Source organism: Rhinatrema bivittatum, chromosome 7 (assembly GCF_901001135.1).
Source record: "Rhinatrema bivittatum chromosome 7, aRhiBiv1.1, whole genome shotgun sequence".
In the NCBI taxonomy this organism is placed as follows: domain Eukaryota; kingdom Metazoa; phylum Chordata; class Amphibia; order Gymnophiona; family Rhinatrematidae; genus Rhinatrema; species Rhinatrema bivittatum.
The window spans coordinates 227,196,410-227,212,783 of NC_042621.1; the positions used below are offsets into that span (position 1 = coordinate 227,196,410).

Below are 16,374 nucleotides of genomic sequence, written 5' to 3' on the forward strand. Positions count from 1 at the left end.
ACAGTTTTCAGAGATTTCCAAAACTCATGCATGTGACAAAGCCAATCCTTCCTACAGAAAGGGACAAATATCACTTCTCTGCAGTAAAATGCCTTATCCCAAACAACTTTAGATATTCAGACATTTCTGCAAGTGAAAAATGTGTATTGTATAATTATAATCTACCTCAAGACATTTGAGCACCAGCATATCAAATTTGAAAACAAAGTAAACTTATATCTGAGATTTAACACTGTCGAAGGAAATACAGAATGGACCATGTTTCATATCGTAATTGTATTAGGTCATGAAATGAGCTCTAAAGAATTTCCTGGGTACATTATCTGACATTAACCATAGTGCATTGCTTTGATCTATGAAAAACAATTATGAACCTGTCTTTCATTATTCTTTGCAGTACTAGGACTGGAAAATGTTTAGTGATATTCCAAATTTACAAAACTTGGGAGCCAGTGAAAATTAAGAGCCAAGGAGAGAATGATTTTTTTCTTTTAATTTACCTTTTTTGCACTTTCCTTTTTTGTTTGTTTTTGTTCTTGCTCTTTTTTGTTTCCTCTGCTCTCCACGCCCTCCAGCTTCTGCCTTCCTCTCCACAATCTCTTCCTTTCTTCTTCCATGTTCCATCCCTCTTGCCTTTTCTCTTCTGTGGGGCCTGGCAGCAGGGGGGCTGCCCAGGACATAGTAGCAAACACCAAATAGCAGATTTTATGTGATTTGGTGCCCTGAATTTTTTTACCCCTGAATAAGCAAAAGCATTTTGAAAGTAAAGCACTTAGGGGTATAATTGTGCATAAAAGATGTGGCCAGTAAGCATGAATTCTCCAGTGTAAAATTCTAGGAGGCCAACTAGGTTGGGTTTCTGTACAGAGACAGTGTAATATCCCAGTAGTCCAGACCAGGATTTGTTTTGTGCTTCCTATTCATTCACTTCTGCTTCCACTCCGCCCCAGGATTTGGAGATAGTGCTACCAAGTTGCCAGGGGTCAGACTTTCAGGCTACAGACATACACAGACAGGCAGACTAAGGAAGCAAGAATGTACACACACTGGGGCCGATGTAATAAGAACCGTGGCAGAACAGGTGCTAGTTATGAGCTTGGGTTTTGATCACCGCGTGCAGCTGAAGATGCTTCCACGGGATGTAAAAAACATAAATTATGCAAATGATTCGTGCGCAGAAATCCACGCACATACGTAAAAATGCGCGTACCTAAGCATGGTAAGGGCCTATGTAATCAGCTGCATCCGTGCTCAAAACCTGCGCCGATAATCTGCGCATAAAAGCAAGCGAATGGGTCTCCCTATTAAATGAAAGTATGACCCTGGAAAGTATTTTTAATATTTCAAATAACTGTACTGCAGAAAACATGACAAATATTTTCATGAATGCTAATTCACACTGGCATAGCAGCGAGATAGGTGCTCAGTCACCAGTTTAAATGCTCGGGTACCAATGTAGCCACTCAGCCGGGAGCAGATATGGATGCTCTGGCGCTCAGAAAGGTGCCTAGCAAATGTTGCTGCTCAGGCGCTAAGCTAGGCGCTCTTCTGGCTGTGATTCTGGCCACTTGGGTGCTGAGCTAGGTGCTCAGCTGGTCGCAAATCTGGCCGCTCAGATGTGGAGAAAAGTGCCTAGGGAAGCACCTGCCTAAGCTGACCATTCTGATGCTCAGAAAAGTGCCTAGCGATGCTGGCCGCTCAGTCACCCAGAAAAACACCTAGCTAAGCTGGCCACTCGGACGCTGAGATATTCGCTCAGCTAAGTAGTTTTCAGGATGCTGACATAGGCCCCCCGAGTCAGCGCTGACACTTAACTTGTTCCCTGACCGTGGCGGTAAAAAATCCACATTAAAAAAAAAAACTTGCACTAGCATTAGCGTGGCTCTCTGCATTACCTATGATTAGCTAATCGCCTCCTTTGCATGCAGTTAGCTTGCTTTAACGCAGGAAAAACCACAGGTCTGTAAGTGTGTTTGTACGTGCTTTTTTCCCCACGCACAAAACCCTTATTACACCCCTGTATGGGGCTTTGCGTGGGAAAACACGAACCAACCCGCGGCAGCTTCAGCGCACTTTGCTACATCGGCCCCACAGTGTGTAAGCTCCGTGTGTTAATAAATGTGTCCAGTTTGGTCTTGAGCTTCGGTTCTGAGTTCGGAAACCCACCGGTACATTACAGAAAGGTACATGCAGCCAGAAGGCTAACAGAAATGAATGGTGGAACTAGTAAACACTGCTACCATGTGCTTAGTTTCACTGTGCATGGCTGTTAGCCTTTTGGTTGGGATTAAAGTTTTGGTGACACTGTGCTACATTGTGAAGCCTGAGATATATATAGATACCTGTGGTGTTGCCATAGTGATCTGTGAATAGAAACAGACTCAGCAGCAGCAGCAGCTCAACAATATGGACCCATCCTGTTAGTCTACTTTTATTTATCCATTTTCTTACTTGCCCATAAAACAAAAAATGTCCCCATCCCCCCCCCCCCCCCCTGTCCAAACCCCAACCAGGAGGTTAAGCAGTACAAATATATCACAACAAAAAGTGGATAAACCCAAGTCAAAATACAAACCTACTTTGCTTATCGTTTGCTGCTGCACCATAGTTTTGAACAATTGTTAATGGAGTTTTTTTAAATTCCTGTTTTACTGACCTTGTCCCTGTCACTTTCAGGAACCTTGTAAAATCCTGACTGAGATCCTTCAGTTCTATTTCCTGTTCTGATTGTCCCTTGGTTTCTGTGGTGCAGGTAGAAGTGAAGCCATATGTGCTGGATGACCAGATGTGCGATGAATGCCAGGGCACTCGCTGTGCTGGAAAATTTGCTCCCTTCTTCTGTGCCAATGTGACCTGTTTGCAGTATTACTGTGAATACTGCTGGGCAAGCATACACTCTCGTGCTGGTAGAGAGTTCCACAAACCACTGGTGAAAGAAGGAGGTGACCGTCCCCGCCACGTCCCTTTCCGCTGGAGCTGAGTCCAATGTCCTAACCCAGCATCGAGTCCTAGAGCATGTCAAAATTGAAGAGAATGAGTGTGCTGCCTCTGGGCTGAGAGTTTTCTGCAAATCTGTGCATTCATCCTCAAATTGAAAGAAGAAATGGGTCTTTATATTATTATTATTATTATTATTTACAGTCACATTACTGAACTTGGTGTCCAGTATAATATAAGCCTACAGAGTGTAACTACTGATCTTGCACTTTGATTCACAAAAAAAAAAAAAAAAAAAAATCAACTGCTTGGTACCTTTGTTTCCTACACAAGACTTATTGCTAGAGACAACCTGTAAACTGCCATTCCCATCAGCCTGCAAGAGGTTGATGTGTTTGTGGTGAAGAGATTTTGTTGTGATTATTTTGGACTCGAGCATGCACTTATTTTCAGCAATGTAGACTTGCCCCTAAAAATGACTTACCAAAGGTAATACACACAAAGTAGGTGGCAGATGTAGCAGATATTCAGCAATTGTCAGTAATGGTCATATAGAGTAAGAATAACCCTTAGAGAAAATAAGCCTTTAGTTGCTCTCATTTTGACTTGTAATGATTATACCTCATAAGCAGGATCAGATTATTTTTTATTTTATTCTTTTGCTGAGGTTTTTGGGTTGTTTTTTTTTTTTTGTTAGGTCTTTTTTAGTATTATATAAATGTATGCTGCAATAGCTTTTGCTGCTATTTAAATGGTATTACCAATACCATAATATTCTATTCAGGCTAGGATAGCAATTAAAAAAAAAAAAAGAATATGTGATTAAAGTAATGAATGGTGGTTGCTGAACCAGAGATAAATATAAGAGTTTCCAAGGAAGGTCAATATTTTTGACTGCATGTTTACTCTTAATCAGGTTGCTGCATGCAATAAATTTTATATATGACGTCTATTATAAAATCTGCCCACAATGCACAAATAAAGTAAGAATCTATGTAGGCTACAAAGTGCAAAAAATAAAGTGTGATTGGCTTATGAGTGGAAGAAGGCATGCCTCAGAAAATGTATTGCTTTGGAAATTAGGATCAGCTCATTACAGAATTACCCATAGTACAAAAAAAAAAAAAAATAGATGTAGGATGTTCTTAAAACATACTTGTGGATGGTAGATGAAGTATATTGCGGTGCTCTGTTATATAATGTGCAATTTATTTTCTAGAGTCAAGTGATTGTCTAGTACTGTGATCAGACTTAACTGTTAGAAGGCTCCATGTTTGACCTTCACAGCCCTTTGACAGTTCATAACTGGTATAGAAACAAAACCATGAGCTCTTTTATAGCCTCCTCTAATGCTTGCATTATTTCTGTCGTTTTGGACCTTGTCCAGAAAACCAAAGAGCTCATTCTCATATATACACTACCTATATATAAAATCTACACAACACATAGACATGTGTGTGCCAGATATATATGTGTATTTATATATATATATATATATATATATATATATGTGTATATATATATATATGCATATATATATATGCACAAACACAAATAATATAGATGTACAGTATTGTCTGTCAGATTTATGAACTAGGCACATTTGAAGATTTAAACAAAAATGCTAAAGAAATGTCTACACAGAATTCTGAGATGGAAGCTAGTGTGAAATAAACTGTTTTCTGGATCTATCCTGTGAAGCTTGAATCCCTAATGATAATGTGGGCATTTTTTTAGCATGCACTAATAGGGACTGCAGGCAGAAATATTCCCATAAACATGATGTACTGTTTGAGAACGTCTGAGCTCTTATGTTCTCTTCTCCCTCTTTTGTTTTGCAGTTCTGGGGACAATCTGGTTATGACGCCGCATAATAGATTTAAACTTTTTATTTTGTGTTGCCTTATTTGTGTCTAATGTAGTGTTATCTTTTTCAGTGTTTAGTTGCAAGAAATGTTTGAGTTTTGTTTTGTTTTTTTCAGGGAAACAGGAGAAATTGTTAGGTTTTTATTTTTTACTGGGTTTGAATGCTTATTATAATTATCCTTTTGAAGGATACTTCTGGGCCCTTTGTGATGTTTTTTTCTCAGCCCAGTTATGTGTGTGTTTGTGTTTTGTTTTATTTTCATCTGTAAGACATCGATTGTGCACTACCTTTTTGTATCTGGACATTTTTCAAACCCGTGGCAGATTTTTTTTTTTTTTAAATTATATTTTTTTTTAATTAAGAAAAAGGCATGCTTTCTGACTGACATGATCTTTTGCAATACCTCAGTGTTGAAATATAAGAAAGTAAATATTTTCTAAATAAGTTTATTCAGAAAAATATATTAATTTAATTCTTCAAGAAATGATTTAATAGATGAGTAGTTTTATTTTTTTTTCATGCTCATGTTTGTTTGTTTTTTTTTAAATGGAGAAGCTGGAGCTTTATAACTTAAGTATTGAGGATGATAACAAACGTACAGAAATCTACCTAATTATGTGAAAGTGAAATTTTTTGAAGAACCCTCTTCTTTTTTCCCTCATCCTTTGTTCATATCATGAATACTCCAGGAACATAAAGATTTGGGGGGGTGTTATAGTATGGGATTGAATTAATAGGGGGAAAAAGATGCTGTAAATGGGGAAAAAAAAAAAGTTAAAACAAAAAACATCCAATTGGTGCTGAAAGTTGTGAATAGGAAGTGAAAAATATTTTCCCTTGATTTCTATATTTCTAATCAGGAGTTGATTATGTGCGACTGACCAGAATTGTGAAAGAAATCTTCTGTTTGTATTTTTTTTAAAGAGAGCTTTTTTATTTTATTAAGTTTATTAAATTATAACCTGCTCCTTTTTGTTTTGTAGATGGACTGTGCCCTATCTCTCTCCCAACAAGTTATCAGTTTATTCTGTTGAGAGGGTCCTTTAAAAATATACATTTTTAAAAGGAAAAAAAAGCCCTACAAAACCCATTTTGAACTTTAACTTGATAAACCATCCCCTGGGTACTTCAGGTCCTATTGTGGCCTTTTTTTTCTTGATGTGAGACTTGAATTAGTTGTGGGGGGGGGGGGGGGGGGGTTGTTTGTTTTTTTAAGGCTAACCTAACCTCGATTATTTGTTGTTATGTGCAATACTGTTTGTACTGTTTGTATAAAAAAATGAAAACAGAAAAAAAGGCATAAAACTTTATTGCAAATTTATTTTCATTGCAACCTTTAGACATTGTGATTCACGAAGATCATTTTTCTACTGTCAAATATGTACCTTTATCTTCATGCTGATATTTTTTCAATAGCAATGTAGCCTTTGTACGAAGACAAATTTTCATTGTTATTTTTAGAAAGATTTTTTGCTAAGAGAAAATTAAAACATATATACATATTTTCATTTTGATTTCATATTTTCTTTAAAGAATGCTTTCTGAACCATTAATATTGTTCTATCTGGGAGAGACTTTCATATCTGGTCAATGTCATTAATATTATTTTGTATTTTTACTTGGAATAAATTAATTTTATGATGCAAATTCTTTAAAAAAAAAATTTTTTTTCATTTTTCAGTTATTTTTGGAGCTAAAGCCTTTTGAATATTGTTACTATAAAGTGTCTAGTTTTTTGAAAAGCAAAGCTTTATGTATTAACTTGCGATGTGGTTTACAATAGTGTGGCAATGATGAAAATGGCTTTGTAAAGTGATTGAAAAAAGTGTACTGATCAATTGGGCAATAAAATGAGTGAATGAAGCAGAAAAAAGTGATACTTTTGAACAGCCTTTTTCTTTTCTTAACACGTTTTAGGGAGGGAATATTAGGGATGTCACAGTACCGTTTCAATGTTTTACAAATACTGTGTTTTTCTAAATACAGAGGAAGATCTTTTTTTTTTTTTTTACTCCAAGTTGACGACTCCTGCATAGACTTTACAGGCTGTTGCAAATACAGTAGACTAGAAGGGAGAGGGGATCAGAAAAATGCCTTCTGAATGGTACAAAGATTCTTCTCAGATTTGTCTTGCTGCTTATATAATAGTTTTATTATCCGCACTTGAGGCATGGCCTAAAGCAAATGTATTCCAAATATGCAATTAGTAAATAACTGCTGATTTTTACTGTTATAGAATAGCAACAAAATTGCTGTTTAATGGGAAAACTCACACATTACTGTAATAAGTATTGTGACATCTCTACTTGCAAGGCCTTTGCGAAAAATTAGTCACAGATATGTGCAAATGTTTGGATTTTTTCTTTTCAATCTGGTGTACGTATAAGCTTTTTTTTTTTTTTTTTTCCATTTCCTCTAGTTCGTATGGTATCTAACTTTGTCTAGTTTATACAGAGAAACCTTTTTCCCAATCTGAGCTGCTTCAGTGTTCCCATCAAACCACAAAAGTATTTTATATTAATGCAGTTGACTACTCTATACCCCAAATGGTAGCTGGTCGGGAAACCTAATTTATTGTAATGCTTGTGCATTTAAGTGGGTGCACAGGTTAATTTTTAGCAAAAATGAGTATAACTAGGGTGGCTAATCCTGTTCTGCTAAGATTTTTTTCTGGACATGAGTTCTGTTGGGGTATAAAGTAACAGGTATTTGTAATTTTGTTGTCAAAATTATGGACATGACTTTTAGAATGTTCACAATGAAGATCTTTGTTTTTGAAAGACAGCTACTTTTAAATGTACTGTGCCTTTTTACATGCTCTTACATTGTTTTTGCTAGCCGTCCTAACATGGCTTCTATCATTTGGCTTGGACTAATGCTTGTATGGAACTGCAGTACTGTGACTAAACATGGAACTCAACGCTGCTATTGCTTACAGCTGCTTAAACTTTGTAGTTTGGACTTTTTCTGTAACCACATGACTCTTATTAAATCTAGTTGTATGAAGCATTGACAATTGTCATCCTTTGCAAGCACCAAGGAAGTAGCTTTTAGTTCTGCATGCGGTATACATACAAGAAAGCCTATTTTTAAGTCTTCTTTAAAATGGCTTTGTATTTAACACAAGCGCGGCTGTTCTGCTAACACACAAACCGCTCCAAAAAAAATCCTGCCTAATCGATTGCCCATAAATTATGCTTCTGTCACGCTTTTTTCCTTCAAGCGTGAATCTCTCCGTGTTAATTTGACTAAAATATAACCATTTGAATTTATTGCTATTTCAATGTATGGTATTCTGTGTGTGTGTTTTAAGTAAATTGCTTTGAAAGATTTAACCTGATTGAATTGGTGCACACTGTGTGTACTGACTCTAACTAGATGTTTCTGTTTACTTTGGCAAACAGTTGATATTTCTGTACTTCTGCATCTGGTGCATGTATGTTTGCTATGCAAAATAGGTTTTTCAACCTCAAAACAATGTAACAGAAAATGTTATCATGCAGAATTATGCCATTCTATGCCATAGAAATGAAATTGTCCGAGTTTTCACATTCTACATGGTTTAAGGGTTCTTTCAACCATATTTAGAAATGTATAGACTATACAATAGAGTTCTGAAGAAAGCTTTAAAAAGAAAACATGCCAAGTTCATTCCAAAAAACTGCTGATTTCTTATTTAAGGTAAGTTTTTAATAAAGGATGATGATTGATCCTCTAGCAGTGAAGAACACTGACTTTGAAAGAGATTTCTCAATTTTGAGAGAGAGTTGAACTGGTGTTGATCACATTTATAAAACTGCCCTTCTGGCAGAAGCTCTGGGCAAGAACACACAATCAAAACAAAATAACTAAAATAAGACACATACATTAACAATAAAATACAACATAATTAGAAGTGTTCCGTCTGTTTGTTTTTGTGGATATATGTGGGTATACACTGCTTTTGTGCACATAATTTAGACCATGATCCTCTAGGAGGGTTGGCAGATCTCCATTGGGACCCCACCCTTCCCCTATTGCTTTCTCAAAGTTTTTTTTACAGGGGTGGATGCACTACTTCTGCGCACATAACTTTGCAAGGTGGAGCCCCCATTGTTTGCTGTTTCTAAACCCTTCCTCTCGTGTGCTCTTTCTACTATAGTGCTGCTACCAAACCAAAGATTTTTTCCTCCTTTCTCTCCAATTTTGTTTTCGCCGCTTCCATCCCCTCCCTTCACTGCCACCTCTTCCCTTCCTATTCTTCCTTAACTCTTCTCACATCTTTCAGCTCCCTTATCTACCTCTCTACTCCATTTTCTTCTTTCCTACTCTTCAATTCCTTTTTTGTTCCCTATCGCCACCTGTTTTATATCATCACATCATCCTATACTTCCTCCTTTCCCATTCCTCCATATTTCTTTCCTCTACCAAAACTCCATGTTTCACTCTTCCCAAGTATCTACATCATCTTTCCTCCATTCCTCAGCACCTGTTTCTTTCTCTCCCCTCCACAGCATCTGCTTCCCTGCCTGTTCCTGCCTTCTTCCTCATATCTGATCTCTGCTCTTCTCTTGCAACTTCTCCCTGCATTCTTCTTGCCTTTTAGCACACAGACCACCATGCAGTTATCTTCCCTCCTGCAAACCCGAAGAAAGGAGTCTGATTCACTGAGATCAGGTTGAAGCAACAAGTTCTTCTCCACTGGTTCCTTGAGGTAAGCTACAGGAGTGAGGATTTAGCTGATTGGTTACAGGAAGGAGCAGAAAACAGACAAAGCTCTGTCTCCTCTTCACTTGGTTCTGCCCCTTCTCCCCAGTTACCCAGCAGGACTCAAGGAGGCCAGTCAGAGGATTCATTCAGGCTCAGCAGATTGGCTGCAGGCAACCAGGAAATGGAACTAGAAGGCAGACAAGTTCTGAGTTACATAGGAAAATGGAAGCTGTGCACAAAAGGAATTAAACCAATCCCCAGCCACAAACACAGCTTAAGGGGAGCATTCCTTACCCCCTCCTATACACAAACACGTATTCTATTGTACATTTTACACTTGCATTCCACATGTATTCTGTAGTCATGAAAATATTTTCTCACACATACATTTTTCATCTACTATAAGCAGGGCCGGTGCAAGGGTATTTGGCACCCTAGGCAAACCTTACAGTCTGGCGCCCCCTCCCCATACACAATTTTAAATTATGCATTTATAACATATTTTACATGAAAAATGACATTCTGAGGTAAAATTAATATACAAGTTGTTGTGATAATTTCATGCACTGTTGTGATGCCAACAAGAGAACTTTGCATCTTGGAATTCATATGGCATCATTCCTATTATGATATATTTCGGCATGGTCCTCCCATATCAACACAGTACTATCTGCCAACACTCAAAGAATAACAACCCTACCTATGAAAAAGAATATCAGAAATTAGGGATGTGAATCGGATCCGATATCGGATCCGATTCACATCCGATATCGGATCCGATTCACATCTATAGAGATGTGAATCGGAACCAGAATCGGATCCGATATCGGATCCGATTCACATCCCTATCAGAAATATAACACCAGAATCTAAAATATCAATACACCTATCAGGAAAACAGAACAGGCCAAGCTACTACAGATCCCTACAGAGAAACCACATGCTAAAAGAATGCTTCATCTCAGTCTTTGCATGCAGAACACAAACCCTCACCAAATACAGAATAAAGCCACATAAAGTATAAATAGAAATGTGCAGACAAAAACTGAACTGTAAAACGCATCACGCCAGACTCTATACAGTGTAACAATGGAAAAACAAAAATGTCACCATTCCTCGTGAAACAAATCAATAAAATAAAGATATATAAATCATTAATCATAATTATAAAATCATACAAATAAAATAATTTCAAGAGATCATGTGACGCTTTGAAGGGAAGCGGATGTAGCTTGCCTTCGGGGGCTCCCGAGATATTCTTCCAGCCCCATCTGCACTTTTAATTGAGCCTGGGTACACTCTCCCTGACAAGCAGTGCAAGTTTATGCTTTGAGGAACCCGATTTGGTGACGATGTCGACGCGGATTACTAGAAAAGATAAAGAAATCTCCAAAGATCATTTGCGGCCTGTGGATGGCGTCCCGGAAGAGGAAGGGGGGGGGGGGGTGATGGAACCACAAGTCCCAGCGAACTGGGCAGAGGTGCGAGCTGCGGTGGTAGCGGCACTACAACCTGAATTTCAGAAACTCTCCGCACAAATATCTGATCTTACCTCTTCGGTCGCCAGCTATGAGACCAGATTTGCGGAGGTGGAGCAGTGCGTGTCCGACGCCGAAGATGGCCTCCGAACCACGAGGTCTGAAATGCAGTCAGTGAAGGTGGAGCTCGCTCGTCACACAGAACGGCTTGAAGTCCTCGAAAACAGGTCTCGCCGTTCGAATCTGCGGTTCGTAGGTCTGCCGGAAACCCTGGAGGGCAACGATTTACCACACTTTTTGGAGTGCTGGCTTACTAAGGAGCTCTCCTTGTCTTCCGAAGGAGGGCCGCTGCGAATTGAGAGAGCCCACCGGCTTGGGCAAAAACGGGGGCCTGCAGACAAGCTGCGCATAATTGTTGCAAAAATCCTGAACTTCCTCCACAAAGCCGAAATTCTTCAGCAGCTGCGGCGGGGGACGACCCTACACTTTGAAGGCCGGAAGGTATTAGTTTTTCAGGATTTCTCGGTGGCACTCTCCGCACGTCGCATCGCACTGGCCCCCCTCTGCACACAATTACAAAATTTGGGCCAGAGGGCCGTTTTTGTTTACCCCGCGAAAGTTCGGGTTGCGGCGCCAGCGGGGCCCCGTTGGTTTTCTGAAGAGGGAGAGCTGCGAGCGTACATCGCCACTCTAAATATGGCGCCTGCCGGCCCGTCTGCCACTTCATAATGGTGCTCGGCTCTGAGGCAGTTTCATCTACTAATTCACAGGATAATAGAAAGCCGGGAGCAAGCGAAGAGGACATTTACAGGACTTGTTACGCGGGCTGGTAATGGAATATTTACAGACACTGAATTCTCATGCCAGACTGTTTCGGCAAAGTGCTGTTTGCGTATTTGAGAATGTTCTCTGTATTTTCACATTGGCTGTGGTGTTAACTTGCTAAAGTTGGTTGTGCGAAGATGTGTTACAGTTTTATGCGGGGGCTGTACTTCGACCTCTATGCATGGTTCAGAGGCCCTACAGTTCAATGTTTTACAGGTGTTTTGCATATGTTAACCTGGGGTTGTGTGGGGTTTCAAAAGGGAAAGTCTTTATTTACCTGATTCCAGGGTGGCCCCCCCCGGTCTAGCAGTTGGGGGTTCTTGCTTCCCACCTCCCACGTAGTTAATATAGAGGGAGGGGGCGAGTATGGAAAGGAAGGAGATAACCTCGGGGGAGCTGTGATATGTAGATGGGGCTGGGAGTGTGTATGGGGAGTCTGGAGTGTCTGAGTGATCTGCTGGGGGGGTTTACTGTATGTCTAGATGGAGGGTGGGGGTTGGCTACACACGGTGTGGGGGGGCGGGGGAGGAGGGGTTGTGGGGGGTAGAGGGGGGGAAGGGGGTGGGGGGGTTACGAATTGTAACATTTCTGCTTGTCATAATGGGAAGGGTGGGGATGGGGTTACTCTGGGTTCCGAGTTCACGAGTGGGTGACAATTTTTGGATACGGAGTTGGCTTTTGCTGGGACGGCCAGCTCCCCTCAGTTTTGTGGAATATGCTGTCCTATTCACTTTCTTTGTCCCGGAAAATGGCTAATTCAGGCCCTAGACTAATTTCCTGGAACGTTGGTGGTATCCACTCCCCAATTGAGATATAAAATTTTACAGGCGTTAAAGCGTAGATAGACAGACCTTGCGTTCCTCCAAGAAACGCATTTAACAGACGGCGAACACGCCAAGTTGCGACAGGGATGGGTGGGAGACGTTTATTATGCTTCCGCAACCTCGCGGTCTGCAGGGGTGGCCATATTAATTAGGAAAAATCTACCCATTCAGGTCTCCAATGTGATCAAAGATCCCAATGGGAGATATTTGATTCTCGAGGGGGAATTATATCAGGTCCCTATGGTGTTCTGTTGTGTATATGCCCCTAATTTGCAACAACCTGCGTTTTATCAAACTTTGCAGAAGGCACTTCTCCCTTACATAGACAAAAACCTGGTGCTGGGTGGGGATTTTAATGCCTTGAGAGATCCGGCTTGGGACAAGATCTCGGCGGGGACGCACGCTGGGCACCCCAGTAAAGATCTTAAGTTTCTGGAAAATACTTTACATCTGGTTGACTCCTGGAGGACGCTCCACCCGTTTGAGAAGGGGTTTTCTCATATTGCCCGAGCACATGCGACCCAATCTCGCATCGATTATTTTTTTGTGAGTGCTTCCTGTTTTTCTCATATTCTCTCTGCTGGGATTGGGGACGTTATAATTTCAGACCACGCCCCTATCTGGCTGGAGTTTCGGGCTGACCCTCTTAGCCCCAGGGTGAGACAGTGGAGATACCCATACTTTCTGGCGGAAGATGCTTCTTTTCAGGCATATGTTCGGGATAAGTGGGAGGAATTTTCTACCCTCAATGCACAACATAGCGGGGACCCGGTCTTGTTTTGGCATACTGCCAAAGCCGTTGTGCGGGGAGACATCATTTCCTATGTGGCCCACTGGAGGAAATCTATGGATAAGAGACTTCTCACTCTCAGTGCGCAGCTTCAGAAGGTTAAGAGGAATTTGATAGCTAAGCCGGCAGGGCAACATCGTGCTGAGTATGTCGCCTTACAAACCGCTATAAACTCTCTGTTGCATCAAAGGGCAAAAAAGAGTATTGCATATTATCATTTTAAATTGTATCAGTTTGAGAATAAGTCTGGGAAAATGTTAGCGAACCTGGTCAGGTCGGTGGGAGGGTCGCGCCATATTCCAGCTTTACGTACTTCTAAAGGACAGATAGTTAACAACACCCCCGATATTCTCTCTACTTTCCAGAATTATTTTACCTCGTTGTACGAATCTGGAGGCTGGGATAAAGATAAATGGGACGATTTTTCCTCTAGAATTAAGCTTCCCTCGATTACAGTGGCGCAACAACGGTGGCTGAACGAGCCAATTACGGTGGGAGAGGTGAGAGACGTTATACAGAATGCCAAAAAGCTGAAGGCACCTGGCCAGATGGCTTCAGTTCGGAATTTTATAAATGTTTAATAGACCCCCTTACAAACCTCTTCCTTTGGTGTTTACAAAACTAATTGAGGGAGGGCGCCTTCCCCCCCAACGGGAACGTGGCACATGTTACCTTAATTCCTAAACCCGGGAAAGATCCGCTGGAGCCTACGGCTTATCGGCCTATCTCTCTGCTGAATATGGATCATAAAATCTTTGCCAAAATCATGGCGGACCGGTTGGGGACCGTTTTACCCATGTTAATTCAGCCCGGTCAGCTGGGATTCGTTAAAAAACGTTATGCTTTGACTAATATTAGATGGGTGGCCGCGGCGATGACACTCTGCCGGCGATCTGATATTCCCTTTTTGGTGGTCAGTCTGGATGCAGAGAAAACCTTTGACTGGGTGGGTTGGGAATATCTGTTTCAGGTGCTCACGGAAATGGGTTTTCAGGGTTTCTTTTTCCAGGCGATTCAATTACTTTATAATGCCCTCCAAGCAAGGATTTCAGTTAATGGCGCATTGTCCCCCCCGTTTCCAGTGTTACGGGGCACCAGGCAAGGCTGCCCGCTATCGCCTCTCTTGTTTTTACTCACTTTAGAACCACTTCTATTGGCATTGCAAGCATCTCCTAATATCCGAGGAGTACAATTTGCTTCCCAGACAAAGAAAGAGATTTTTAAATACTCTGCATTCGCTGACAATGTTCTTGTTTTCCTTACCTCCCCTGAGCGCTCTCTCGCGGTTCTATTTAGTTTATTTCAAGCCTTTGGGGAGTTCTCAGGGTTGCGTATAAACTGGGATAAGTCGGAGGCGCTGGGATTTCCATCTTCTCTACTGGAGTATTGGCCGGGGACTTTTCCTTTGCACTGGGTGGGTGATAACTTCAAATATTTGGGGATTTATCTTTCTACTGATCTGACCACTCTATATTCCTTAAATGTGACCCGCTTACTCAACCTTACCCGTGACAAATTAGTCCGGTGGTGTGACCTCCCGCTTTCTCTCGGGGGACACATTAACTTGTTCAAATTGATTATTTTACCTAAGTGGTTATATGTTTTACAAAATTTCCCCTTTTTGCTCACACGTAGAGACCGGGGGGGCTTTGGATACTATCCTCCGTAAATTTCTCTGGAGGGATAAAAAAGCCCGCATTCCATTGCGCTGGCTTAAACTAAAGTGGGGGATGAGTGTCCCAGACTTACACCGTTACTCTGTAGCTGCCAACCTGCGTCTTGTACGAGATTGGATTTCGGGGAATTCTACCTCTATAGTTTTATTGGCAGAACAAACCTTAGTAGCCCCGTTAGATCTCCATTTTGTGCTAATGTGTCCGAAACGGGACCTGGCTGCTACACTGTGGCAGGATCCTCTCATAGCACCCCTTTGGCACGCATGGAGAGTCTTTACTCAACAGTCGGGTATTCCGGCCTTTTCTGCCTTCTTGGCTCCCATTATGGGAAATCCGGACTTCATTCCGGGATCTCAATCCAAAGTATTTCGAGACTGGCAGGTGAAAGGTATCATGATGCTGGGGCATGTGATAGCAGAGTCAGGAACACCCTTCTCATTTGCGGAGCTTCAACGTATCCATGGGCTGCCCGGGACACACTTATTTGGGTTTTTACAACTTCGCCATTATTACAACTCGATCCCTACGTCCTATAAATCCAAGTCTACTCTCCAGGTCATTGAGACATTTTTTCAGCTGAACAACATACATGGGCCTTCCCTATCCCGGTATTACCAAAGTCTCCTCCAGGGGTCAACCAATGATGCCCCCCAGACGGCGGTAGAGAGGTGGAATCGGGAGGGGGCGTTCCAGGTTCCTATTGGAGTTTTTAAGGCTTGTATGAAAACCCTGACACGTGTCACCAGTAACATGTACTATAGGGAGATGCAGGTGAAGTTGCTCTACAGAGCTTACATAACTCCCCATATTGCCTTTCATGCTCAGTTGATGCCCACGGCATCCTGCCCTCGCTGCCCGGGTTCCGTGGGGAATATCTCACATGCTATTTGGGTTTGTCCGGTGGTTCAACAATTTTGGAGGAAGATTGTGGGATACCTGCGGACTTTATTGCAGGTCAATCTCTCTCTTTCGCCCTACATGATATTATTTGACTGTATCCCTTGTCCGTTTATTAGAGGTATAGGCCTCCGCTGGTTTTTGCGGAAGGCATTTGCAGTGGGAAAAAAGGTTATCTTAATAGCATGGCAGACGGTAGAGGGTCCCTCCTATTGGTTGTGGAGGCTCCATTTACACCGGATGATACAAATGGACAATATGGCATCTAAAGCGAATCCTCAGCAGCGGCGGAAATTTCTGCAGATCTGGAATGGATACTTACAGGACTTACCTCATAGGGCACGGAGCCTGATCCTCAATTGCTGATTTGGACTTCGACTGTATTTGATCC

General features: G+C 41.3%; 1 protein-coding gene across 15 annotated transcripts in view; it reads left to right on the forward strand.

Annotated features, from left to right (window-relative positions):
- The window catches only part of CPEB3 (cytoplasmic polyadenylation element binding protein 3), a 436,394-nt gene extending 432,263 nt beyond the window's left edge, over positions 1-4,131 (forward strand). For 11 of the 15 annotated variants that reach the window (XM_029609923.1, XM_029609924.1, XM_029609935.1 and 8 more), the window contains one exon: positions 2,753-4,131. In XM_029609923.1, coding sequence (XP_029465783.1) covers positions 2,753-2,980 — 228 coding nt within the window. In that variant the 3' untranslated portion in view covers positions 2,981-4,131. The remainder of the gene's footprint in view (positions 1-2,752) is intronic. The other 4 variants (XM_029609927.1, XM_029609929.1, XM_029609925.1 and 1 more) reach the window with 2 other exon arrangements.
- The last annotated feature ends 12,243 nt before the right edge of the window (positions 4,132-16,374 follow it).